At 36.0% G+C, this 27,211-nt stretch overlaps 1 protein-coding gene across 3 annotated transcripts; it reads right to left on the bottom strand.

Moving 5' to 3' along the window:
- Positions 1-4,857: 4,857 nt before the first annotated feature.
- LOC111796898 (exocyst complex component SEC5A) lies at positions 4,858-26,838 on the bottom strand. Of its 3 annotated transcripts, none has more exons than XM_087124613.1 (21): positions 26,239-26,837; positions 25,734-25,885; positions 21,566-21,657; positions 20,863-21,057; positions 20,575-20,702; positions 20,332-20,490; positions 19,263-19,367; positions 18,269-18,343; positions 14,662-14,803; positions 14,381-14,565; positions 14,080-14,223; positions 13,406-13,532; positions 13,118-13,328; positions 9,349-9,464; positions 9,018-9,252; positions 8,680-8,776; positions 7,094-7,171; positions 6,883-6,939; positions 6,477-6,626; positions 5,921-6,130; positions 4,858-5,361 (listed from the first exon to the last, which is right to left on the bottom strand). In XM_087124613.1, exons 1-21 carry the CDS (start codon positions 26,644-26,646, stop codon positions 5,152-5,154), a joined length of 3,276 nt encoding a protein of 1,091 aa, XP_086980739.1. In that variant the 5' UTR covers positions 26,647-26,837; the 3' UTR covers positions 4,858-5,151. The 3 variants fall into 3 exon arrangements, with proteins under 3 accessions (XP_086980739.1, XP_023535462.1, XP_023535461.1); XM_023679694.2 differs by having other exon boundaries at positions 14,381-14,569; positions 14,666-14,803; positions 26,239-26,836; XM_023679693.2 differs by having other exon boundaries at positions 14,381-14,803; positions 26,239-26,838.
- Between the last annotated feature and the right edge of the window lie 373 nt (positions 26,839-27,211).

Here is a 27,211-nt window from a genome sequence, read left to right as displayed (position 1 = left end):
TCCCCTTTGTAATTTGATTTAAAGCATTAAGGTTGAAATTTGTAACGAATGTTAGAATTATGTGTGAAAAATTATGGGAGTGCTCGGTGTGGTTGTGTTAGGCTGAGTCTGCTACTTATTTGTAGCTTAATCAATGCTTATATATAGCAGAGTTATATATGATATATGAAGTAAATGGTCCTATATAGTAAACAACTCTGTATAGTAAAAGATTATATCCGGTAAAGTTATAGATGATAGATAATTATACGTCGTAGATGACTATAGTTGGTAAAACTCTATATACTAAATTAAACCATATATATACCCATTAGATTGTGTGGTTTGAAAATAAACTTGGTGTATTCTTTGTAATTTCTATTATTGTACATACTTGAAGTCATGAATATAAATTTCTAACCAATATTCCTCATTGTATTTTCTATCTCCTATTTTTTGTGTTCATGTAGATCGAGTGTGTGTTGTTGTGTGATCTTAACAACAGGTATCAGAGCTAAGTGAAATTCACCACGATCTGTGAAAAAGAAAAGCTCAAAGATTGGAATTGAGAAGTTCAATGGATCTAATTTTAGTTTTTGGAAGATGCAGATTGAAGATTACTTGTATAAAAAAAATCTTCTCGAACTCCTATTTGGGGTAAAACTGGATACCATAACCATAGAGTAGTGGAATTTCAAAGATCGAAAGGCCTAGGGCTGATATTATTGGTGTTGTCCAAAAACATGACATTCAATATTGTCAAGGAGAAGATAACGTTGGATTTGTTCAAGGCATTGTCGAATATGTACGAAAAACAAGAGAGGAAGCAGAATCACAAATCTGAAGATGATGATGGTTTTGTAAATTCAACATAAGACATTAAGGATGCTCTCATTCTTAGTATGAACCGTCCGACTAAATCCTAAATTTTGTATTCAAGTGCATCGTTTCATTCTTCTCCACGTAAGAAATTGTTTCGAAATTTCAAATCATAAAATTTTGGGAAGGTGTATCTTGCCAACAACCTTGGAGATTGAAGGGAATGAAGATGTCTACATACATACTCTAGAAGGAAATCAGTGAACATTAGAGGATGTTAGATATATTCTTAGTCTCAAAAAAACCCTGATCTCTATTGGTTAGTTGGATAACACAAGTTATGCAGTAGAGTTTGGGAAGAGTTTGTGGAAGATTGTGAAGGGTGACATGGTGGTAGCACGTGACACAAAATCTGGAACCTTATACATCACTGTAGGATGTATAAACATGGTTGTTGTTGCTAAGAGTGCTTCCAATTCAAGTTTATGGCATAATAGACTTGGACATATGAGTGTCAAATGAATGAAGATGTTGGTTGCGAAAGAAGTTTTAGAAAACATGAAGTCTGTTGATATGAGTCTTTGTGAGAGATGCGATATGGGCAAACATATACGAGTTAATTTCATAAAGGCTGCTAGAGAACCGAAGAAAGCGTGGTTGGAAATGATGTTTGGGGACCTTCTCTAGTTTTATCACTTGGTGGATCAAAGTTTTACGTTACCTTCATTGATGATTTCAGCAAGAAGATACGGATTTATTTTTTGAAACATAAGTTAGATGTGTTTGCTACCTTCAAAAAAGTGGAAAATTGAAGTTGAAAATAAGACCGACTTGAAATCAAATGTCTGGGGTCGAACAATGGATGAGAGTACAACAAGTCAAAACTTAAAACATTTTGTGCGACCGAGTGAATTAGATTAATGAGAACAGTTCTCGGTAGGGCAAAGACAAAATGATATTACAAAAAAGATGAACAGAACATTGAATGAGCAGACAAGGAGCATGATGATTCATTATGGATTACCAAAAACATTATGGGCAGATGCTGTGAATACACCCGCCTATTTGATCAACAAAGAACTGTCTGTGCCCTTGGAGTTTAAATTGCTAGAAGAGGAAAAGAAGTCAATTATTCTCACTTGAGAGGTTTTGGTTGCATTGCGTATGTTCACGATGATCTAGAGAAAAAAGACAAGCTTGATGCTAAGGTTATGAATTGTTGTTTTATAGGCTATGGTGTTGACATGTTCGGGTACATATTTTGGAATGACAAGAATAGAAAAACATTGTAACGTGATCTTTGATTAAAATGTCTTGCACAAAGACAAAGAAAGAAAGAAAGAAAGAAAAAAAAAAAAAAAAAAAGGTTCTAAGTCTACGATCATGTTGAGCTTGAGTGATATTATAGCAAGTAATATTTGAGCATGTACTTGGAGACGGTTGAGACGGTTGTTGAAGAACCATACTTGGAGCAAGTGATATTTGAGCATGTACTGAGGAGATTATCCAGAACTATTAGAGCACCAGATAGATGTTCACATCATCACCCATCATAGCTTATCGTAGCCTAGTATAACATAGCATAGCATAGCATGACTTATGATAGTATAACGTATCATATCATAACATAACATCACATAGCATAACATAATATAACATTTAAGCATATGACACATGTAGGATCCACGAAGCACGTTCATCATACGTAAGACAATTCTTCCAACCAAACCGATAGTGGCACCACTTACTTGATTAGCATGAGCTGAACTTACTCGATAATTCTAAAGTTGACTTGAGGTGCCCCTTGTCCTACACTCTAACCTATATTTTGCCACGCGATTATATCAATACATGACATGGACATAGTTAAAAGCAACCCTTAATTCAACTTTATAGCTCAAAATAACTTAATTTGAGCCATTTGGGGTTAAACTAACCTTAAATGCTTTCCACGAGGTCAAAAACAGCTTCGAAAGGGTAAAACTGTAGGAAACGATACCAAACAGTGTAACCCGAGTGGGAGTCGATACCAAACTTGCTCACATATGAGGAGTGGTTCGCACGGACGAAAAGAAAGATGCGATTGATTCTTCTTTTTTAGCTTCGAAGGGACGCGATGGCTACAATTAGAAAAGCAAAGTTCGTGGTTGTGGCCATGATAACAGTGGAGGTCGTAAAAATATCTCACAAACTCATGACGATGTCAACCCCTGGAAGGACAAGAGCATGATTAAGTGTTACTTGTTTGGAAAGTACAGGCATTATATAGTGGAGTGCCGCAACAAGATGAGGAGACAAACCTCACATTCAAACATGATGAAGAGCCCATACTAGTGTTAGCCGAGAAGATGTCCAACCTATTTATGTTCAAGGAAGAGAAGGTTATAGCAAACCTCCTCACAGACAGAGAAGATCGAGGGAAACCAACATGTGGTATCTAGACAACGAGGCGAACAACCACATGACCGGAGATCAAGCGAAGTTCAAAGAGTTTGATGAGAAGCTCATTGGAAATGTAAATTTTGGCGACAGGTCAATTATACTTATCCAAGGCAGGGTATCCGTCTTATTCAAGTGCAAGAATAGCGATCAACTTCTGCTGACCAAGGTATATATTGTATCTAGTTTGATGAGTAATATTATCATTCATGGTCAAATGACAGAAAAATGTAGTAGAGTGGAGTTGATTAGACCGTTTCTTAAAATGTTCGATAGAAACGAAGCCTTGTTGATGAAGGTAAAACGGTTACAAAATTGCCTACATAAGATACTAATGAAGACTATCAACATCTTCTAGAAGCCTCCATTGGCATTCGCGGCAAGAAAGGGAAGAAGAAACCAGTAGATCAAGAGAAGAAGAAACCAGTAGATCAAGAGAAGAAGAAACCAGTAGATCATGAGAAGAAGAAACCGAAGAACACAACTATGAACAAATTGGAGGCTACTTCAGCCAGTAAAGAGCAACATACAAGTCGGTGTAGTTCATCAGACTTATCACCTCGACCAAAGAGACTAGAGGAAGGCCACCAGAGCATAAGAAAAATGGGACATCGAACTAAGAGGCCTAAGGGCAGGCTTAAAAAGAAACAAAAATTCAATTATAACCTGGGTAACAATTACCAACTTGCTCAAGCCTGCTCCATTCAATACCTAATTGGATACGTATCCAACTTACCTGATATTAATAATATCCCAAAAAATTCTAAACAACTTACATTACTGAAAAGAAGGGTTGAAGGGAAGAGGAGTACCTTACAATAAGTTTCTACATGCAAGTCGGGTTGAGTTGGATTACCAATCTAACCAATCCAAACTCGAATTGGGTCAAAAAAAAATCCCTCAACCCGGACCGTAATGAGCGTAGCTAGGCAACTAGGTAGCACAAAAGCATGGAAACACATCAGATCCTTCCAAACTTCAATTATTTTTACTTCGATTTTCTCTATATGATATTACTTAACATCATAATTTCTCCACAATCTTAGTTTCAAATCTAAATAGTAAATGTGAGTTATCAACTAATTCTTGCTAATTTATGTTATATTTCTAGCTTATAATTTGCTTGTATTTACTAATTAGAACTTGTTGAATATTTTTTTTACAAGAACTTAGTTCTTGTGGGACATCAAGTATTTTAAAATTATTAGACCCGCTCGAGATCAAAAGTTCAAATCTGTAGTAATTTGAAAAAAAAAAAAAAATAGAACTTTTAGCTGTTCAACAGGTAGTCTCGAGGAAACCTTGAACATAAGATCAAGTAAATATAAAGCATACTGTACACTATTTCCTGCAGTAAACCAAGAAAGATCTATGATCACCAAACTTCGATGCTGTCGCATTCGAGCATTCGAACCTGCAACGATCAACGGTTTCAGGATACTATAAAACAATGCTTTTCGTTTCAGTGTTGCAAAATCTAAATCGCCAAATTTATATCGAGCTTTTGATTGCTTCTTGATCTAAAGAAATATAAATAAACAAAAATGAAAACTGGACTCAAAATCTTTTAGGAGAATTTGCTAATGACAATGAAGCAAATTATAAAGTTTACACAGCCAGAGCACAACAATTAAGACTTGAAATTTCTAAGATATAAGCAGACATTCACAAATGTATAGACCAAGAAACCGAACATATTGTCGACACTAATATTTGTAAAGTAAACTTGGGACAATATAAACAGTTCCACATCCCTGAAAGTAAATAATAGACATCAATTATACAGCAAAAACTGACCATGGGGAAAAATAAAACTAGGATGACCAATGAAGATTTACTTACAAGAATGAACAAAACCGCAAAGTAGTTCTGCACTGACATGGGAAAATCCATCAAGCAAACAAGAATCTAAGGTTATAAACGACGCCTGCTCCGGGACGAGAAACTAGGAGACCCCGTGGGAGTTATGCCTCCTCTATAAGTGGCATTAAATGAAGTGTATGCTGCCTTGACTGGTTCAGGGACAGAATCTAATGGAATCGACTCTGCAAAGCAAGCGGTGTTTATTCGTGTTCTCTCGAGCTCTTGTTGAAGCAACTCTGTGCTGTACTGCTGTGCCAGTGCCTGTATCATAGAAAGATAATTGACTATAGCCCAACGCACACAACAACTGTAGTAAAAGAAAAGGTATGGTTGATACATATGAATCAGTTATCATGTAGCAATTGGTAAACTTAAAGAACTCTAGACATTGATGTAGATGTTCTACCTTTTGGCTCAATATAAATCAGATATATGTTTTAGTCCTTAATGTTTGTATCTAGTCCCTATTGTTTGCAAAGTATAATTCTAGTCCCTTACATCTTAACAAATTTTAAGTTTATATCTTTTCCATCTGTAAATTTTAAAGTTTGCAAATGATAAGCTAATTAATTCCTCTAAATTTGTAAAATATAAAACTACAAATTCTCTCTCTTGGGTGGTTAATGCCAATTGCAACATGCTCCAATGGAAAGATTACACTCGAAACATGTTATAACATGAAGAGACTAAATTGGGAAAACACCTAAACTTGAGGGACTAAAATGCATATGCCAAGTCTAAAATGATAAAGAGGAAGTCGAGGCATTATTTTGAACTTTAACATGTACAAGAGAATGTAGTGCAAGGAGATGCTTCTCACAATAAGTTCATCTGGGGCAGTTGCTCCTTGCTGTCGTTCATCTAGAGCTTCCTCGCTCCCACGAGTTGACCGACGATTATGGCCTGGATTATCAGCTGCCTCTGTCACACTTTCAGTAGCTTTCTCCAAAAGAACTCCTTGCAAAGACCCCAAAGACTCCCTTGCGTCGGGTGTGAAATAAGGATTTAATATGGTCTCAAAGTACTCGAGCTGCAAAAGGAGCACAAGTCAGCTACTACCATTATAGGTTAACCATCTAAATGAAGCTGCTCCAGTGCACAATACATAATTATGATACATCCCCTAATGCAACAAAAAAGAGACATGAGATGCATGGCTTTTTTTCTTCAGCTCGTTATTATTTTACCATTTTTTTCTGTTGGAATTGGTGCATGGGCAATTTATTTGTTTGATTGCGGTTACAGATCAGCGGTTCATGTTTCTAGTTTGTTTCCTCCGTTGAAATCTAAATGCATGAAAAACATCCTATGTTCGATCAGTATCAGATTACACAGCTAACGTTGATTTCCCTTCCCTAGTTTAACATTAATTTTACCTCAAGCATGAGTTGACAGAAACCATTTGTATCAAGTGACTGTAGCTCTGTCGTTGCATTTTCATCAAAAATGCTGAGGAAAGTATCAATTAAACCTTCAACAAGAATGCCTAGTGTCTTGTCCAAAAGGGGCTTAGCACCAGCAAAAACCTGAAACGATGTATTAAAATAAGAGTCAGCTAGCCAAAACTCGTAATTAGAAGGAAGGAAAGCGGCAAATAAAATGAGAACAAAAAAAGTGTAGAAGCCTTTTCACAAAGGACATAGCACCATCAAGCTAGCATTAAAGAATCAGAAAGTTTAATTAAAAAAGTTTTAACATCCAGAACGAAAATCAGAACAATGAAACTGCATAATTCGCTTCTAGCACACGGTTGGCATTATCCTAAACTGATGGTAAGATCACCTCAGCATGGACAGACACAAGAGTGTGGAGAAGCTCTACAGCTGCATCACGCACACCCTGCAAAAAGAAAAAAGATAAAGAAAAGGAAAACATAACAAAATAGCAAAGAGAACTAGTTTTAGGTGCTAAATATTGAAAGAATAAATAAATAATGTAAAAGGCAGTGCTATCAATAGGAGCACTCATGGGAACAGTCTCCAGTGGAGCATACTTTAACTGCAGGAGCAGCTCCCCAGCGGACTCCGGAATCCAGTAAATAGTTAGTAGCAGCTGTTCTCATCAAGTTTGCCTGATGTGAAGACAATCAACCATTAGTTCATGAAAGCTTGGTGTAAACCTAGAAAATATGGATAAAATCATGATACTATCAGCTGATGTTCATGGCCATGAAAAAGAAAACGTTGAAGAATTCTAAACCATCTAATTAGAACCTTGGAAAAATAAAACTTTGTAATTATGAGATGATATAAGGAAAGATTTCGTTTTGTTTGCCTTTAGTTTTCACTTTTGTTTTGGCTCCTTTTGGTCTAGTTTTTTTTTTTTTTTTTTTTTTTCCTTTATTGCCTGGTTGTGTAGTTTACCATTTGCTCTACAAGAGTACAGTTTTTCATAGAAGAAAAAACAACAACGTGATAGCTTTATACTAAAAGAAAAAAGTGGAGGAAATTCTATTGAATATTGAAATTTAAAATAAAATTCAATACTCGATTGGATGAACTAATTCGACTGTTTATGCTCATAAACATTATTCATGTGTAATGAGTCTCAAATTATCTTTAAGCTCCAACAATACAGCTGATTATGCTAGAAGAAAGAATTCATCAACATATCAAATCGAAATCAATCTTATTTGGCTTATGGAAAATTGAGCTCATATTGAAATGAAATAAAAGAAACAAAAGGATATTATACAATTTCGTGGTAAACTATAACAACAAATTTGTAACTTTGTTTTCTTGGTAAGAAAACAATTATTATTAACATAGACGAACTGGAAAAAAACAATTACAAGAAAATCTCCCCGATTGAGCAACTAAGAATGAGAAATAATCACAAAAATTCTGAAGTAGAAACTCAAGGGGGAGTACTGAAATGCACAGTAATCCTAACCTCCCACTTCCAAGAGTCTGCATACCCTTAAAACATCCTATCCTCTCAAGCCCTAAACTCCAATGGGAAATAACAAGGCCAGCTTGCCATAAAAGTTTCCTCCCTCTCTAGGAAACTTCTTTTAGAAGAAAAAACCATTGCAAAGGAGACCTATTTCATTGCATCGGTTCATTTTAATTTTTAAGAAATACAGTTCGAATACTAGATATCACATTGATATTCGGAAGTCATTCTTCTGAACCCAAAGCTTCCCAAGTACGTACGTATATCTCATTTACTTTTCTTTTTGTTTTTCTTCATTTTTTTGGGATAGGAAACATAAATATATCTATATGTACAAGACTTCATGATGGGAAAAAAAAAAAGTACTGCAGAACATAAGATTACTAGGCACACACAACATTAATAAATTACAATTTAAATGTAAAAATAAAAAAAATAAAAAAAATAAAAAAAATCAGATTCAATGCATGATTTGCATTGAATGTGGAAGGAAACATCAGATTTGTCAATAACAAGCAGTTCACAAAGACTCGCTCCTCTTTTCAAAATATTTACAAGAAAGGAAGGACTCACGGATGGTAAGAATATACTTCTAACGAAAAGGCAGGAATCAATCAAGAGAGTTGTTGTTGTTGCTTTAAAGAAATAAATTCCATATAAATTTAGAATGCATTTTGGCAATACCTTTGCATAGGTATACTGTTCAAGGACCTTTTCTTCAATTGCAGTAAAGGACATAACAAGATCTTGAAGGTCACTGCTATCCTCTTCAGTTTTTACCCTAGAATGAAGGGAAGGCGTTAGTGGAAACCTCGCAAATATATATAATTTTTTCAGCATCCATAATCTCAATCACAAGGAGTTTAAAGTACTTCAAAATTAGAAAAATGTAAAGCATTGCACTTAAATATTATACATCACGTCAACCAAGAGATTTTAAACTACATCTAGGAAAAGTATTATTAGAATCTTGAAGGACAAAGTAGTTATCTGCTAGGTAAAAATGAGCCTTAATCACTCACCTATAATGTGACCAAATATGCTTGTACTTGCTGTATAATTCACACGAAAGGTCCTCTTTACAAAAACCAATATTACTCAAGACTACTAATAATTGTTGATGTGGATTCACAAAATTCCCATGCACATCTGAAAGTAGTTTGTCCTGAAATTCATGAGAAAATCCATTCTGCAAGTGTGGATTGTCTTTGTTTTGTTTGGTCTGGATAAGCCCATTTCCAATATTCTCCAGATGACCTAGATAAGGTATGTATTAAATGATGTATATCACTAGATATAATTAAGAAGTATTTCCATGCAAGGATAACAAAAACAATTGGAAGTATATAATACCTGCAAAATCAAGGAAACAGTTCAAAAATGCAAGTCTAACAGATTCCTCAATTTCTTGAAGTTGCAAAAATATATCCTCCGACTTCGAAGCCTCGCTTGTTAAAGACTGAACCATACTGAAAATTAATGCAACTGAGAATCAGTTAAAAATAAATAAGTAATATTCTCTTTAAAGAAAGTTTTTGTTTGCATCTCCAGAGAACAGTAGTTCTTGCAGTGACATTTCGTTAAAAAGCTGTTCATGTATACATTTCTCATGCAAAACGAATAACTGAAACTTCATCCTATTCGAGAGTATGCGTAAACATGGCACTTATGTCCAAATGCCAATATATTAGTTCTGAACCAGGATATTATATTCCGTTCTCAGTTCTCATTAATTCTATCTCGCAATGATTACATAACTTCTGTGTGTTTCATAATGCACGAGAGGCACATATATAAAAAGAACATCAAAGCAATGCAGTTAGAGAATTCCAATTATTTGGGGAAAAAAAAAAGAATATGGAACCACATATCTGAATGTATCAAATGCATTGAGAAAATGAAACAACACCAAAGCAAACAAAAAACAAATCTCCATAAAGGCGGAGTCCAACACTAACTACAGAAAGGACTCCAATCCAAAAGAAAGGACCAATATCATAATTACAAAACAATCTTATGACCAACGCCCAAACGGAACTATTAAATCTCACCAACTCCTAAACCTCCTCCCTAGATTTCTCCACATCCCTCAAACTTCTACTATTACACTCCAACCAAATGCTTACAAAATAGCAAAGAAGCTCGTTGCCACAATATTTTACCATTCTCCCTAAAAGCGGGATGCAAAGTCACCTCCTCCATCAAATAACACGTCCCTATTCCAAGCCCCACTAACCCCAAAAGAATTCGACCTCTGATCCCAAAGGAAATTCAAACCGGTACTCCCATAGCAAACGACTTAAATCCTCCAAATGCATTTTGCCCATAATGCACCATAGCAGAAGCAAGATGACGGAAGAATGCCATTGGGCATGATTCAAGGCATTGACTCTCCTTAGTAAAAGCAAAAACCTCGACCTTTTTTTCGTAACTTTTATCTTCTATAAAGAGGAGAAGACTAAAGTCTCAAGAGCAGCCAATTGAGCAAGGGGAGAGGATAAAAGGTTAAAAAGGAATGACAAGAAATCTCCCTATCAAGATCAGGGGAACCACACCCTAACATCCTTTCTCCCTAGAACAATAAGGTGGTCTCAAAGCATAAAAAGGAGATCTCTCACCTCAACTGCCTCTCTATCTAACAAAGGGCAATGAAAGCCCAAAGAAATTGAAGAAGACTAGTTTGGAGAACACCACACAGAAGCCATAAGATGCAACTTCTAATCTGAAAGAAAGTGGAGCCCAAGGAATAAGTAAGTCATAACAATTAAAAAATTGAAAAAAAAAAAAAAAGAAGACCCATAGAAATAGCTCTGCAAAGGAATTTACAGAGGCTCCTCAACACCCCACTCAAAGACCACTCAAAAGGGTGGGGCAACACCTACTCGCTATCACTCTAAACTACAGCACATCAATCTTCAAGAAGGAATGCCATAACCATTGGCCAAGAGAGCCTCATTTCCTTAATGATAAACATGGGAAAAAATGAAGCAATAAATCACATGCTAGCAAAGACGGTATGGAAAGGACATCATCCTAAAAAGGTAAAGTTCTTCCTTTGGGAAATAGCGCATAAAGCCATTAGCAAAAGAATGTCTTGTATCACTCTTTCTTCAAATTGGTGTCCATTAGGCAAGAAAGAAAGCGAATCACAAAGCTACTTAATTTCTAGACAATGGTTCTCAATATATTTGGATGGCATCTCACATTTCCTAGGGAGGTAAAAGAATCTATTGAACATGGCCTTAACGTACCACCCTTTCAAGAATGAAAAAGACCTACTATGAAAAAACCTCATCATGGCTTTCTTTTAGAATTTGGGAAAGAAAAAAATCAGAGAATATTCGCAGAAAAGATACAGACTTGTACAAAACTTTTCGACAATGTTGCTTACCAAGCTACATTTCGGTGGAAACTATCTAATATTTTTACCTCCTATAGTTATACCTCCCTCATTGCAAATTGGGAAGGTCTTTTGTAAACACCATGGATATTACATCCCTTTTGTAAATTTCAATCATCAATGAAATTATCTCTTATCAAAAAAAAAAAAAAAAAAAAAAAAAAAAAAAAAAAAAAAAAACTAATTTCAAAATCTAAACACCCCAACCCCAAGGTTGACAGGCTTAAGAACCACCCCCTACTTAACTAAATGCAAACCACCACCCTCCTACATCACTTCCCACAAAACAATTCTCATCAATCTCTCAAGACCCTTGCAGAATGAATTCAGGAAGCTAAATGAGGACAAGAAATAGCAAGGAATCCTTGTTAGAACTACCTGAATAAGAGCGAGTCTCCCTATTTTGGAAAAATAGACCATTTTTGAAGAAGTCAGCCCTTCCTAAAACTTTTCCAAGACAAAATTCCAAAACGGCGAACTTCTTTGGTTCCCACCCAAAGGGGGCCCAAGCTAGCAATGGCGAGCTGACTAACTTCACACCCAACCTACAATTAAACTCTTCCCCCTATTTGTCTTCAAGTCAGAGAATGCCTCAAGGAAGGAAAAAACCCTACTTAGATTGACAAAATAATCCTCCTCGCCCAAACAAAAAAAATATAAAAAATATAAATAAATAAATAAAAATAAATAAATAAAAATAACAAATGTTGTCAGCAAACAAAAGATGGAAAATATGGGATAAATGCTAACCCCCCCTTTAAGGCCTAATACAATTCCCATTGACAAGAACGAAAAAATTCATATAACTAATTCGATTCTTCATCCAACCTCTCCATTTGACCCCAAAACCTTTGTACCCAAAAATCTGTTAAAAAAAGACCCAATCCACAGTCATAGGCTTTCTCAAATCGATTTCTAAGCTTCATTAGCTATAAGCACTTGGTCCAAAATTTTCTCTCCTGCTATAAAGACTCCTTGACTGTCAGAAATAGCATTTAAATAGTATTAGGAGGGAATCGCTTCAGTCTTCCCACTAGTATTTTTGCAATAATCTTGTACATGCTTGTTGCAAGGATAATAGGGTCTACAGTCTCTCACCTTAGTCGCCTTATCCTTCTTAGGCATGAGGAATACATAAGTCCCATTCATTCTATTATCAATAATTCTTCGATCAAGAATTTGCAAAAAAAATCCTTCCACAAATCCTCCTTGATACTATACCAACAGTTTTGAAAGAAAGCTATAGTAAAGCCATCAGGACCAAGAGATAAATTCCAGGATGAATACCAGCATAATTAATTTCATCAAATGTCGGTGGCATCTCATATCTTCCCTTCTATATTTCTCTAAAATTTTATTCTCGTCATGACTACTTGACATCAACATTTATGCACGGTAGCCACAAACATTAAACACACAAGCGCATCAAAGCAATGCAGTTAGTAAATTCCTAATATTTTAGATGTATATGAAGCCCAAGATACCAGCATCTCACTATCACATGCCCGAAGTAATTTTTTATGACATTTCAAGGCATTAAGTAATTTTGTATGGCATTCCAATGCATTAATGTATTTTCTCTTCGGTATAAAACTGCTGTCCAAGAGCACAATAGCATGAACTTCTGTGACAAGACCTCTGCTTTATTCATTTTCTCTTCTTTGTGTTATAAGAAACAAAAAATACAGAAAAGTTTTATAACAGAAAGCTTTGGAGGCTTACAAATTTATTTGATCCATTGCAGAAGACATGATAGATCGAAATGCTAGAGGCAAGAAAGAGATTGTGTATGGAGATTTATTCCTCTCAATAATTGACACAGGGACCCATGTTTCATCTTTCGAAATATTTACGATGGAGCCTCGCATCCAGGCACAAAGCCTTAAAATATAAATCTTTGTCACCTCTGATTGAAGTGTTCGCAGTGCAATCACTGTGTTCACAGAAAGCAAAAAAATGTGAATGATTGGAGCGGGTAGAAAAAATTAGACATAAATGATGTGTAGATACCAGCACTTGTAGGAGCTGATTCCTTCGCTTCGAAAGTTTGACATGTGCTAGATATTTCATTTATGGCATCACTCATATACGGTTGAAGAATATTTGATTCTTCAAGATCACGAAAGGTGCTGTTAACCTGACAAGTTAAGCATTTTGCATAAATTTACTAAGCTAAGCGTACTGCATGGAGGAACCAAATGTAATAAATGTAGATTGAACTATGCAACACTGACTGATTAAGTTCATATGGGAGTAACCCAAAACAAAGAGGATTTCTTTAAGTCCAGCTCACATGGGAGAATATACTTCTGTATAGAGGGGGGCATAATAAAGATTTATTAAGCAGATACAAAAAAGATATTTAGTTGTCCTCCCATGGCTGAGATAAAAAATTATCTCCCTGCTAGGTAATGTAAAAATAAACGGTAACAAAATTTCCAGTAACAAAAGCCAACTACATGGATGATAGCCCCTCTCAAATGTTTTGGGAGATTCTCTATCATGAAGAGCAGTCTCTCACGGGTGAGAGGAGAGTACCCTTCAAAATCACAGTTATGAATGATCACAAAAACATTTATAGCACATCATTAAAATTCTACTCGGAGAAGAAATCATCCAATCCAATACCATTATTGCAGTGACTATCCAAGATATAAGCATATGACTGTCAATTGCATTCTCACCTTTACGTCATATGCAGACAGTGTATTGCGTATCATCCCAGCAACTTCCTCGAGAGAATGATTCAAGTACTTCCCTTCACCAACCTTGTCCTCATTTTTGCTAGCCGAGGTGTTTGTACTTGATTCAGTAGAAACTTGAGAAGACTGAAATTATAAAATCAAGCATCAAGATAAAGGCTATAATGAAAGTTAAGAAAAAATTAATCTTATCCTCACAAGCACTATAGAGAAATAATTTAAAAACAACAGATCCACTTATACAAGACAGCATGCAGTAGATCACTAACTGATCTCAAATTACCTTGGCAAATTTCCCACTGAAAACAGAAAGAGCAGTTTTCCAAAACACTGGTATGTGACGGATAAGTACAGCTGTCAATCTCTGAATATATCTACCTCTGAGAGCATCAACTTCTTCACTATTTACTTCCACGAGTTCCACACCCACAGGGAGATGGCCAACCCTAACAGAAGAATGATCAACATCTGACTGACAACAATGAAAAAAAATTAAAACGAAGGCCATGTTCAATTTAATAAATTTGCTCAAATCATCATTAGAATCATCTTTACAGATTTCACCTACAGATTGATCCAGATCTTGTTGAATCTGCCTCCATCTTGCATCAGCAATAGCTCTTTCACGCAATTTAGTATTCAAAGCTTCCATTCTTGACTCATGATCTATGGTGCACTTCTCAAGCAAACCTCGTATCTTGTGATTCTATAAAAGAAAACAAAACGTACCTCGATGAGCTGACCATTTGTACTTAATTCTTTACGCTTGACTTCTAAACTAATCCATTCACTTCAATATGAAAATAGGGGAAGGGGGAAGGAAAAGATGGAGATCAGAAAAAATGCATTTTCTTCCGTTTTTTATGATAAGAAACCATTCCATTAATCACCAAAAGATATACAGAACACTGAAAAAAAATCTCCCTACAAGCAAAGGCTTTAGAGAAGGTGTTCCACTGGGTCAATCCCCATATTCACAATTGTTGAACTCAAATCAAATAAAATATTATTAAAAAAAAGTGCTAAAAATGACCGTGATTACTAACTCCAAGAAGCTAAAAGGAAAATAGAACCAAAATTATCACTCAAATGCTTTATAAGAATTCTAAAGAGGTCACCCAACACGAAAGCATGTAAGTGAGAATCGAACATCCTGAAAGGTCCCAATGTTGGTCTATAGAGGAAGTTCCCCTTGAGACATGTAAAGTGATGTGGCAAGGGCAAGGGGAAGCATGGGAATATCAAGGCTATCAGGTACAGGATCGGAATTTTGAATACTAGGCTTGGGGCATTCCAGTTGGTATCAGAGCAAACATCTCCTACTACATTGTGGTTCAAGGACGAACCACGGTTGAAGCTAGTGAGCATGTGACTCACAAGTATAGGAAGGATATATGAACGAACTAAGACCACATTTGAATTAGAGATTTTAAGAATATGAGTATAGGTTAGAAAGGTAGAAAATAACAGAGGAATTATAGAAAATACCTCAAAACTTTGGGTTTCGCTACAATAATACTCCAAAAATTTAAAAAGTTATATTAATATCATTGATTTTTCGATGAAAAATGCCCTTACTGAGAAAAACCACAGCTGAACGTTTAATCGAAACAGCAACCAGCTAAGAGAGAAATAAAAAGAAAGCTTAGCTAAGAAAGAAATGAAAAAGACACCTAAAGAGAATTTGTGGAATAAACCATGTCTGGCCACTCCCACTGGCTGTAAACAGTAAAGAGTTGAGACTACTCCTCTAAGATAAAATGGGAAAGAAACTGCGAATCTCATAGAGGGCATAGAAAACCAACCAGAAGGCAAAGTGTGTAACCTCCATATCTCAAGGAAGACAGTAGAGGTGCTATATTTGTACATTAGACCAATTTCATAAAAAGAATGTACGAGGAACAAAGGTAACGGTAGCAAAAAGCAGTGTAAATATGAGTTCAAAGGTTTGATTAACACGTGGGAAAAGTGAATATGTGTGATAAGGTTCAAAGAGATAACCTCACTTATTTATCTCCCCAAATATGTGTTTGTTATGCCAGACGAACGAGGAAATGCTTGATCACAGCCTTCTTCATTGCAGTTTTAGTGTCAGGTCGGATTATTTTGGCCATTTGTTTGGCTTGAATGGGTGTAAGCTTCAGTAAATAGATGCTTGGATGGTGGAATCTCTTAATGGATGGCGCTAAAAAAACTAAGCTTAAGTGCTTTGCAGCAACGTTTTGAAGGCTATTTATGGTTGTTATGGAAGGAGAGAAATGCAAGAGTCCTTTCAGATAAGTACAATTCTTTTGTATTGTGATCTTGTACAGTTCAAGGCTTCTAATTGGAGCAGCGAACACATTCTTTTGTAATTACTCCGCTTTCTTCATCAACTTAGATTGGGAGATTCTTATGTAGAATTTTTCTTTCTAGGAGGGGACACCTTACCGCTTTGTGCGCTGGACTTTTTGTTTCTTCCATTTGAATGAAGTGGTAAATGTTTCGTTAAAAACAATTGAAAAAAACAACAAAACAAAACAAAAGGGGTTTTCCAAGGTCAAGAACTAGCTAGAAGGTCTTTCGGGAACTTGTTAAATTATTTTGTAATCAAGTACAGCTAAATTATTCACCAGCAGGAGGCCATTTTGTAACCTGTGGGGGGTGGAGATATCTCACCTCCCCTCTTTTTGTACATCCATTTTGGTAATGAAGTTATTGCTTCTTATAAAAATAAAATAAAATAAATTATGAGCCTTGCATAATATGTATTCGGGAGAGATTCGAATAACTCAATACTTAATGTTTCTTATTCAACATTGTTAAGAATTGGATTTGATCGAAAATCACAGCTGGGAGTGCCCCAGCAACGTTGTAAACTACTATGGTTTCAAGTATTGATAGGAATCGCCGATCTTTAAACCCATGATGAAGGGATGTTCAAAGTGATTATTAGGGATAACTTATTTGCACCCTTTTGGTTTTTCATTTGCTTCAAATTAAAATAACAACTCTTATACAACCCAACACAACACTTCAGAAGTGAAGATACATATTTGCCTAAGTTTCTCTACAACCAACACAACTAATTAATATATTTCAATATCGAGCATTGCAGATTGCAGATTGCAGATTGCTCAAATATGGGGCATCAAGCTTGAGACTCGGGCATGAGAAAAGGTGCTTTTCACAGGGAGGTTGGAAATTTGTTAGCACTCCTCCAGAAGCTTGATTCGATTCATTTGAATAATGGGCTGGATTCAGTTACTTGGTCGCTGGAAATTTCAGGCTTGTTCTCAACTGAGTTATCTTTTTTAAAGTTAACTCAAAAGCCTGGTAGCTTGAAGGCTCCTTTGGTGGATCTAATTTTGGAACTTCAAAGACCCTAAAAAGGTCAAAATGTTTCTGTCTCTGGCCCATAGAAGTTTGAATACCCATGCCCAAATTCGAAGGAAGTTCCCTAGATGATCCCTGTCCCCCTAGGTATGTTGTCTGTATCAGGAGGAGTTGTTAGACCACCTCTCCTCACTTTCCATTTGTGTACAAAGGGTGGCGTTTCATTTTAAAAATCTTCGGCTTGGACCTTTGCCACCCTCGAGAGTGGAGGATTGGTTGGTCAAAGCTTTATCAGGCTGGAACCCTAAAGGCAAGGCAAAACCTCTATGGAATTGCAAAGTTAGAGCGCTCTTATGGCATTTTTAGTAAAGCTTTTCTTTTCAGTAAAGATCTCGATGACCCTGAATAAGAAGTGGTTTTTTTTACGGTCTTGGCCTAAGTGATCTCTGAAACTGAAAGCTTTTCGATTGGAAAGAAATTAACCAAGGAACATCCAAAGAAAAGTTTGCTTTGTTTTTCTTTTTTTTTTTTTTCCTTTTTTTTTTCTTTTTTTTGTTCTTGTTGGGATAGTGTGGTTCATATAGCTTCTTAGTGATGTCAAATCATACCAAATTCTTTCGTAGTTACAGCCTTGTCTTGATTATGACAGATTGGAAGGGCAGTTCTTCTGTAATCTCTTTGGTAGTATCTTCTTCCTTCCCTTTGGTTAATATATATCATCGTTTCTTAAAAAATATTATTAAAAAAATAAAAAAATATCTATATACTCGATAGACTGCCCAATATAATATTAATCTCACGCCACATACTGAATATATGATCAGAAATCCAAATGCCATGAGGAAGCACTGTTTACCTGTATGTTTAAATAATGCCACACAGGATCTGATTCAGGATCCAGCTCCAGTAGTAGTCTCACAGTGTTTTCAAGCTAAATGAAATATCAAAAGAATAATTAGCCACCCAAGAGTTTGCATACAAATGAGAACATCGAAAAAATGAGTTGGTAATACTATTACATTACAATATACATGAACAAGCCACAACTTCTTGTAGCTTTGGAAGGAATTTAGGAAGAATAGAATTTTAAAGACTCTCCTAAAATTGTGAACATAATTAGGTATGAACATATTTCTACAAAATTAATTATAGAAAGACGAAGGCTATAGCTGTTTGTGTTCATTTTACAAAATTACCCCGTTTATTTGTACTAGATTGACCCATGGATTACACTGAGGCTGAATTTTTGCAGAATACCTTTATTTAAGACAATTTGTGTACAGTCTACGGTTTATCTGCATATCTTCCATATCCAACCATCTTAATAACAATCGCACAGCTTCAAGATATATAATTATGTAGTATTCAGTTTCATTTATAGAAAATGCATGCATCAAATCTGTTTTACTAAAGAAACGCATTGATCTAAAATAAATTGCTCAATCAGAAAATTGAACGAACAATTCCTAGGAGGAAAAAGAGTATATAAAACTATCCACTGCAAATCAAAACCAAAACCATCATCAGTAATATGTATATGATGCAATCAGTCTGACTCAACTATAGCTACGATGGAAAGTTTTGTACTGACGAAGATGCAAACATCATTTCTTTTCTTGTACACAAAGTTATCTGAAATATATTTCCGTAATTAGTAACTTGGAGTGAACTAAATGCAAAACAAAGAGCTGACTCTTTAATTTAAGAGCAACAAGTGCTGCTCCCAGCACAGACTATAAAGATGCTTTTGGCAGCCACAAGGTATCAGGAAGATATCCAAAATTTTCTATCCTGTAGAGGTCTAGAGGATGAAGTGAAAATAATGAAAAATGGTTAAAAAGAAAGCTCACATTTGTCAAATCTATTTTTGGGTCTTCCATTGACTTGTAAAGTGTGCCTTTGAACTCGTGCACCACTTTTTCAACCTCTTCAAGAACTTTTTTCAAAATTCCCACCTGAAACCAACATGTAGCAATGAGAATTTAATTGTCATCCAACAATTCATCAATATCCAACTACATAAACCAAATACATCAATCTAGGGTATTTCCATATTCAGACTGACGTTAGTGTCTAAGCATTGCCTGTAAATGGGTAGAAAGTTGCACAGAGTAACATCAGGAGAGCGAAAAAAATTGCACAGAGTAACATCAGGAGAGCGAAAAAAAAAATACTCAAACTAAAATTTCAAAAATCAAACAATGTAACGAACCTTTCTGGAAACTTCATTTGTCAGTTTTATCTTAAATTTCCAGGAAGGCATGATCCAGTGCAAAACCATGGGTTATATCATTTTGTTCATTTGATAGTTCGAAAGTTTAGGCACTTGGATGACACAAAGATAATGTTTCCAATGTCCAAAAACTGTAATGCCTTTCACTAGAAATCTTCCCATAAGCTATCATTAACATAACGATGCTACATTTTATAACAAACATACAGAATAAAAGCTTACCACACATCAGAAGGATAATAAGGTACAGAATAATCTTAGGATAAAGGAAGTCAAGTAATTTTGCAACTGTCATATATAAAATAAATTGCACAAAATAATATACTATAGAGCACAATTGGCTAAAGAAAGCAAAAGGTAGGAATCCAAAAGGCAGCTTAAACGAAATACTCATCAACATTTTTCACTCTGCATTGAACATGAAAACTATTATTGCAGAAACAGAATATGTTTGCCAGATTTGACATGACTTGGAAGAGCATGAAGAACGGAGGAAGTTATATACAAAGTTTTGAAGGACAGAGCACTAAGGTTTCCTTGCAAAGGCAGATTTAGAAAACACATTGTGGAAGTTGACGGAGAGTTAAGAGTGGCTTCAACCCAAAAATCAAAATTTGTCCTCCCTCATGCATTGTGGTAAGACATTATGTAAACAAAATATGAGAGGATGTAGAACTGAAGTTTACATGAGATGGCAAAGCAATTGACTTTGCTTTTTTGTACTCCCGAACTGCCAGGTCATATTCACCCTTACTAATGCTGCTGCGAATGGTACTTGGCAAGTTAAAAAGCGTTCTGAACCTTTGCAGCATTCCTTGAACTGATCTGATCTTTTCAGCTTGTGCCTACAAAAGAAACTTTATATAATCCATTTCCAATCAATAGTTCAAAGCTTCAAAGCCCCTTGCCAGTTTTGAATCTATACTGACCTGTCTTTCAAACAGAGACTGAAAAGCCCGATTGGCTTGCTTGCTTACTCCTTGAATACAATTAAACAAATGTAAAGTTCCAGAACCTTCAGGGTCTTCTTCAATTCGTCTCAACTTGGACTCAATATCTAGGAATTACAAACATTACCATCACAATCAATAGACAATGCATATTCATATCAGACGAGGAAACGGTAAAAAGCTGAATAAACAAGAAAAATGTTGGAGTAAATATTAACTCAGTAGCAGATAGTCATATTCAGCTGAAAAGAAACGATTTTTGCATACCATCAATTGTGGTTTTGCAAGATACAAAGCAGTCAAAATTGTCTTTGACTAACTGTTTTCTTTGCTGCGTCCGTCCTTTAAGGTCAGTTTTTATAGAAAAAGCGCCTTTCTCCAAGTCTCCTGCAGTTGTGTCTTGGTGTATCCGAGAAATGAAAAGTTTTGCATCAAATTTTTCAGAGAAATACATCAACTTGTCTGCCAACATGCATATAAAATATGTGTCAGCACCAATGACAACAAGTATTATCGCGAAGTACCTAACTTATGCAACCAACAAAAATATCAAGTACAAACGCCCGACCACATCTTAATGTAATTATAATCATATAATAATATTCCGTAGCACTCACAAGAAACAAAGCAAGAGAAAACACTTCATAGCCAGTTAGAGCAAAGAGAGATATGGTCTGGTAACCAGAGAAGGAGATGTACATATAACATACTCTTCCTAAATAGACATACTCTTCCTAAATAGAATACAATCCTCATTAACGAACAGAAGGAACAGAATTGTAAGAACTCAAGATGACTCTGAACAATGGCCTTCCAAGGGCTACAGCCCAAACCCAAATAAGCGTATCGGGAATACCAAGCCATTGGAGCAAACCCTATATTGCTATGGATAAGCAAATTGTTCTCCTCATGAGAAACAATAACAAGGTGGATATGAATTTGTACGCCAGAACCAAAAAAGAAAATATACCTCGGAAGGCACCATCAATGAAATTTTTCTCAGATTTAGGAGAGCTCTCAGATGTCTCCGTGATCAATCTTAATGATTTGTTGTCTATTACTCTGTAAATACAACAGAAAACCACATTAGCAAGTATGTTTTTTATATAAGCATTTCTATAATTTTTTCTTCTACAAGAAACAAGCTTTTGTTGATATAATAAAAGAAAGAAAATGTTCAAAGATGCAAACTGAGTGAAAAGGATAATCAACCAATAACAGCAAAAGCCAAAATAAATCATTGAAGAACAAAGTGCACAAGGGAGAAACTATCCCAAAAGTAGAACCACAAAGACCAAAATGTCACTAAACCTAAAGCCCTATCCATCGAAAAGCTGCAGCTAACCCACTATCTTAGGGACAAAATTTAGGAAGAGAAGTAGCTCAATGTTTAGTTTCATGACAACACGTTTTTTTCTTTTCTCTTTCATATTCTTTAATCATTTTACTTGTCAGAAGAGATTCTAAGACATACCTAACAAAAAAGAAGGTTGAGTGATATTCTGAGATTGTAGAGGGAGAACTTTCTTAAGCTGTCCCAATTAACTCTAGCAAAAAACTTGAACATACATGGAATGAGGCAGACAAGTGTTCGTGATCACATGGAATTGATATCAAGGAAAGGTAGGGGGTAGTTTGAAGTTCAAATCCATTCCGAAGGGCAGGGAGGAGACAAAAACAACGATTGTACTACTGCTAAGAATGGGGACCTAATATATAGAGATTTTTAGAATATCTTTTGACCATTGAACTTGGCTACCACCCCCAAGTTTGTGTTCCTTCATTTCAAAGGCTAAGGCAGCTTCTAATAAATAATTAGTAAAAGGCATTGTCAACTTCTGTCCACTTAAATTGAGTGCTTGCTATAGTCCTAATCTATGGACAGGAGGAAAAAGGAGAAAGGCAAGATGAATTGAAGAAGAGAAAGGAGCTAGAGTAGAGAGCAGGTGATAACCCTCAATATTATTTATCAATAATGGTGTACAAGACAAAGAGGAGATTTATAGAGCTATCCATCTCTCTTAACCTCTACTGTGTTAAAATTCCCAGAGCATACCCTTTCATCAGCTCTCTAATACAGTCCCTCTATCTAACTCTTTCTCTAGACCCCAGCTCCACTCACAGACCTTCTTTGATATATGTAAATAATCAATGGTCTATCAGGAGCCAATAGGTGGGGAAAGGAGGCGAGGGGAGGGGGAGAAAGAAAGCAAGTTGAAGGAGTCATGAGCATTCAAATCTAAAAGCTCCACTAAAATGTGAATTAACAATCATATACCTAATATCTCACCAAAGACCTTAACCCCATTGTCGATGGTATTAAAAATATGTCATGAATATTCAAATGAAACTCACTTCAATAATTTTTGGGATGTAAGCGTGTATCAATCAATTTCAATCAGATTATTGGGTATCAGTTAAGATCTATTTGGAATTCTTTTGCATGAACTTCAGTTGTCATTGGCTCAAAGCCATAATTTACATTCTATGCTCAAATGTCCTTCTGGGATAAACGGAGTCTATCAAGGCAGGAGGGATTTTTACTCATCAGCGCACTGTTACTTGCCCTTATATTCCCAATATCTAACTCCTTGACGCCAACTGGTTTTATCACCCTCTCCCAATTGACTAAATGTGATCCTCCCCCTTCCTCAATCCCTTTTGAAAAGAAGTCCCTCATAAGCTTCTCCAAGGTTTTTCTAACTTCCACAAGGATCATAAAAAAGACCAAAAATAGGTTAGAAAACCACTCGACACAGGTTAAAAAGGAAAAACTCTTTTTCCAAGATGAGAGACTCCTACAAACTTTGTCGACTATGGGATCTCAGAACGGGATGTTTTCTGGTGTTGTGACAAAGGAATGCGCACGTAGGATGAGGGAAACAATCCTTATGTCACATCCTTTGGTTATTTCATTTTCTGATTAAATAAGAGTCCTTTGATTTACTCTACAATATTAGCAGTAATTTGTGTGTATTTGCAACATTATTTCCTTTTCTGTAATGGACTTTTCTTCTACTTAAGAAACCATTGTCATTCATTGTGAATAAAAGAAAAAAGAGAATATTTATTCTCTTAATATTCTAAAATGGCATTAGAACCAACAAATTAAACCCCTACACCTAGCAGCCGCCAGAACTAACCCCAGCTGCCATTGCTTGATAAGCAACCCATGCTGCCTAGGCTTCTTCACTATCAGACTTGTGCTTGTACAAGAAATGTCATTATCAGTCGTCCAAGCTCCTTCCAATTAGCACCATTGTTTGTCCACATCACCCTCTAACTCTTAACAATCTCCCAATTCACCAAATGAACTCCTTCAACTTCCTCCACACCTTCCCACAAAAAGTCCCTCATAAGCTTCCTGAAACTATCACACTGAACATGGTGCTCTAAACAGGGAGAAACAAAGTGAGAATACCACTTAACACCAACCGGATTAGGGTAAGTCTACCTCCTTTGGAGAAAAAACTTCTCTTCAAAGAGGCCAGCCTTTTTCTCACCTTGTCCGCCATGAGACTCCAAAAAGATACCTGCCTAAGGTTGCCTCCAAGAGGAATCCCCGAGTAAAATGTTAGTAAGCTTTCTTGTTTCCAAGCTTCAACATAAAGACAATTATTATATTCAGGAAAAGATAAACGTACTTCAATATTGAGGGCATTTGTATTCAAAGAAGAGTAAAACAAAGTTTAGACTTTCTTATGTCACATTTATATTAGGACTTTCTTACCCTTAGTCCAATCCCTGAGTAAAATTTTCCTTAACAAGCTTCAACATAAAGACGATTCAACCCTGCTTCCAAGGAAGCTTTCCTCTTCTCATAACTGACCGTGTAATCCAACTTCAAGCTCCCTAACCAACTTTGAACTACCTCTTTCAATCATCTTGGACCAAATTCCATTCTTAGGAGTAGGGGTCAAGACTAAAGGATCTTCCTTAGTCACGATAGCATGAATGCCCATTGGAGCTAAAGCACCCCAACCTAACGACCAACTACCAATTACCAATTTCCCCCACTAAAGGGAAAACCCTAATCAAAGACACTGTTTTCATTAAGATGAAAGGAAGTGTGAGATAAATTGCGCATTTGAGAAGTAACAAGAAGTTCAATCAAATGGCTAGTTTTACCAAATTAAGGACTTTTATATTCACCCCAAAAGCTTCTTCTCCATCCTTATGTCAGAATTACAACGTTGCATTTTTTTTTTTTTTCTTTTTTAACCTGATTTTAATAGTTGGAGCCCCTTTCTATGGAAGCTCTTGCCTTTTGGCTTGGGTTGTTTGTTGCATCGCTGGCATATCTTTTCTTTCATTTTATCTTAGGAAAGTATGTTTTTCACCCCAAAAAACAATGGAAAAACAATTTTTTCATAGAGAAAATGAAAGGTTATTGACATACTTACTCCTCGTTCTCCAATCCCTTTTTTTAAAGTTCTCCAAGGCATGATCTTTTAAAAGCTAAAACTCTTCTACTATCCAAAAAAAGACAAAGATTTGTAGGTTTGATAGAGTGAGTGCTCTCAAAAGTATGTCTTCTACCAAATGATATTCTCTAGTTCCATTCTCAAACTGTTGGGAACGGGAAGCTAGTGTAAAAATACTTCAAAGAGGGATTCTCCTTTTTTAACATCCAAAAGACAAAAGGCACAACCTACTAGTTCTTTTAATGAGGCATAAATGGAAGAATTTATCCTAGAAGCGTAAGAACTAAAAAAGCTGCATGAAACCATCACAAAGGTTAATTATAAAGAACAGGAACTAAAAAAGCTGCATGAAACCATCACAAAGGTTAATTATAAAGAACAGGGTTGTATCTAAAAGACATAGAAAAATATCTTTGCTCATTTCTCTCTTCTTTCTTTTCTTTTTTTTTTTTTTTTTTTTTTTTCGGGTAAGCAATAATTTGATTGATGCCTAAAATTTACAAAAGGGATGAAAAATCCATGATGGGTACAAAAGGTCCACGGCATAAATTGCAATGATGTGATAATTTAAGCCTCCTAGAACTAGAATAATTACTAACACCACCAATCAAATACCAAAAGTCATGTTCAAAACGTTACTACAAACATAAAGTTTATGAAAATAGTCATAAGCCCATGAAGCAAGTACAAAATGCAAGCCAGAAATAAACTTACCCCAACCCAAGTGGATCTATACATTCCATGCCACGAGGGAATGACTGCAAATGGCTGAGCCCCGGTCTACCAATGGCAGATACCTTTCGGTCAAACTTCTGAGGAATCGGTGCTGTTCTTGTCTCCCGCATTTCACGTACTCTTCTAGCAAGCTGTGCAAGCAAATAGCATTCATCCACAAATGATGAATCATTAATAATATATATTGACAAAGCATTCTCCCCGTCTAAGTTGGGGAGGGCAAGTTCCACAGTACAGAAGAAATTAATCCAAGAAAAGTGATAGACAAAATTTGATTGCAGCCATCTAAATGCATAAAACTACTGGTTACTGATCGCCGTTTCCGAAAAAGCTTGACAAAGGCATCTAAATATACTTTTCAAATGATTTCAACAACAAGAGGGAAGATAAACATTAACCACTCTCCTAAAACAGCTAAAACTTGAAGAAACTGCTGTATAAATCGAAAAATTGAAGCGAAATTAAAGTAACGATGTAGAAGAACCTCGTCTTCATCAACATGCTTCCAGCAATGAGGCTCCTCGCCGTCCCAGCCAGGATCATCGTCCCTACCAGAGGACCTAGCCGCCTTACCGCCGCGACCTCTAACTGCGGACGTTCGACGATAATTGGCGGAATCCTCATCACCACTGGAAATGCTCAGCATCTCAACCTCCGAATCGTCATCGTCGTCGACAACTCTCCTACCACCCTTAGGCTGCGCTTTACTGCCACTAGTTTTAGAAGAAACAGCAGCTCCAGAAGCCGATTTCCGGGAGTGAGCCGGCGGTCGGACGTAATTAGCAACGGGCTTGCCAGATTTAGAGACATAATTGACATCGCGCTGTTCTTGCTCCTTAAGAGCCATCCGCAGCAGTTCATCCTCATCCAGGTCGTCGCTGTCGGTGGACATTTTCGCCGGATTCTGATTCAGTACCACCGGAAGATTGAGAATTAAGAGTAGATCTGGAAATCAGTGGTAAAAGCCTCAAATCAATTGGAATTGGGAATTGGGAATTGGGAATTGGGAATTGGTGAATTGAATATGAACAGCGCCCGAGAAAGTAAGAACAAAAAATGGAAGGTAGATGAAATCGAAGCACCAAACGAAGAAGCCGTCTTTTCTCTTCACCGGAGGGACACGTGGCTTTACACGTACGTACACAGTAATACCCTTAAATCGGTACAAATTAATTATTTCTTGTTTTTTTTTAAAGATTTTTTTAGTTAAATCAAAAATTAAAAAATCAAAAATAAAAATAAATAAATAAACAGTTTTGGACCTAAAAAATATGATAATTTAGTTTATAAATTTTAATATTTAATAATTTAGTCGCTGTACCTTAAAATTTATTCCTATCGGAAAAAAAAATCATCAAAATTGAAGTCAACTTTTATTATATAATTAATTGTAACCTAAAGTGTGTCACATAGGTACACATTCATGTGTCGAACGCTAGGATCCACCTTGACCCAAT

Source organism: Cucurbita pepo, chromosome 6 (genome assembly GCF_057944985.1).
Source record: "Cucurbita pepo subsp. pepo isolate OVF chromosome 6, ASM5794498v1, whole genome shotgun sequence".
In the NCBI taxonomy this organism is placed as follows: Eukaryota; Viridiplantae; Streptophyta; class Magnoliopsida; order Cucurbitales; family Cucurbitaceae; genus Cucurbita; species Cucurbita pepo.
This window is presented reverse-complemented; position numbering and strand designations above follow the sequence as displayed.

Excerpts from the sequence above, each read along its gene's own strand:
- LOC111796898 (XM_023679693.2), bottom strand. The coding sequence starts at position 26,646 with ATGTCCACCGACAGCGACGACCTGGATGAGGATGAACTGCTGCGGATG. Across the intron at positions 21,658-25,733 it reads ATAGATCCACTTGGGTTGGG|AGTAATAGACAACAAATCAT; the intron begins GTAAGTTTATTT and ends TTGTATTTACAG. Across the intron at positions 18,344-19,262 it reads CAAAAATAGATTTGACAAAT|CTTGAAAACACTGTGAGACT; the intron begins GTGAGCTTTCTT and ends TATTTCATTTAG.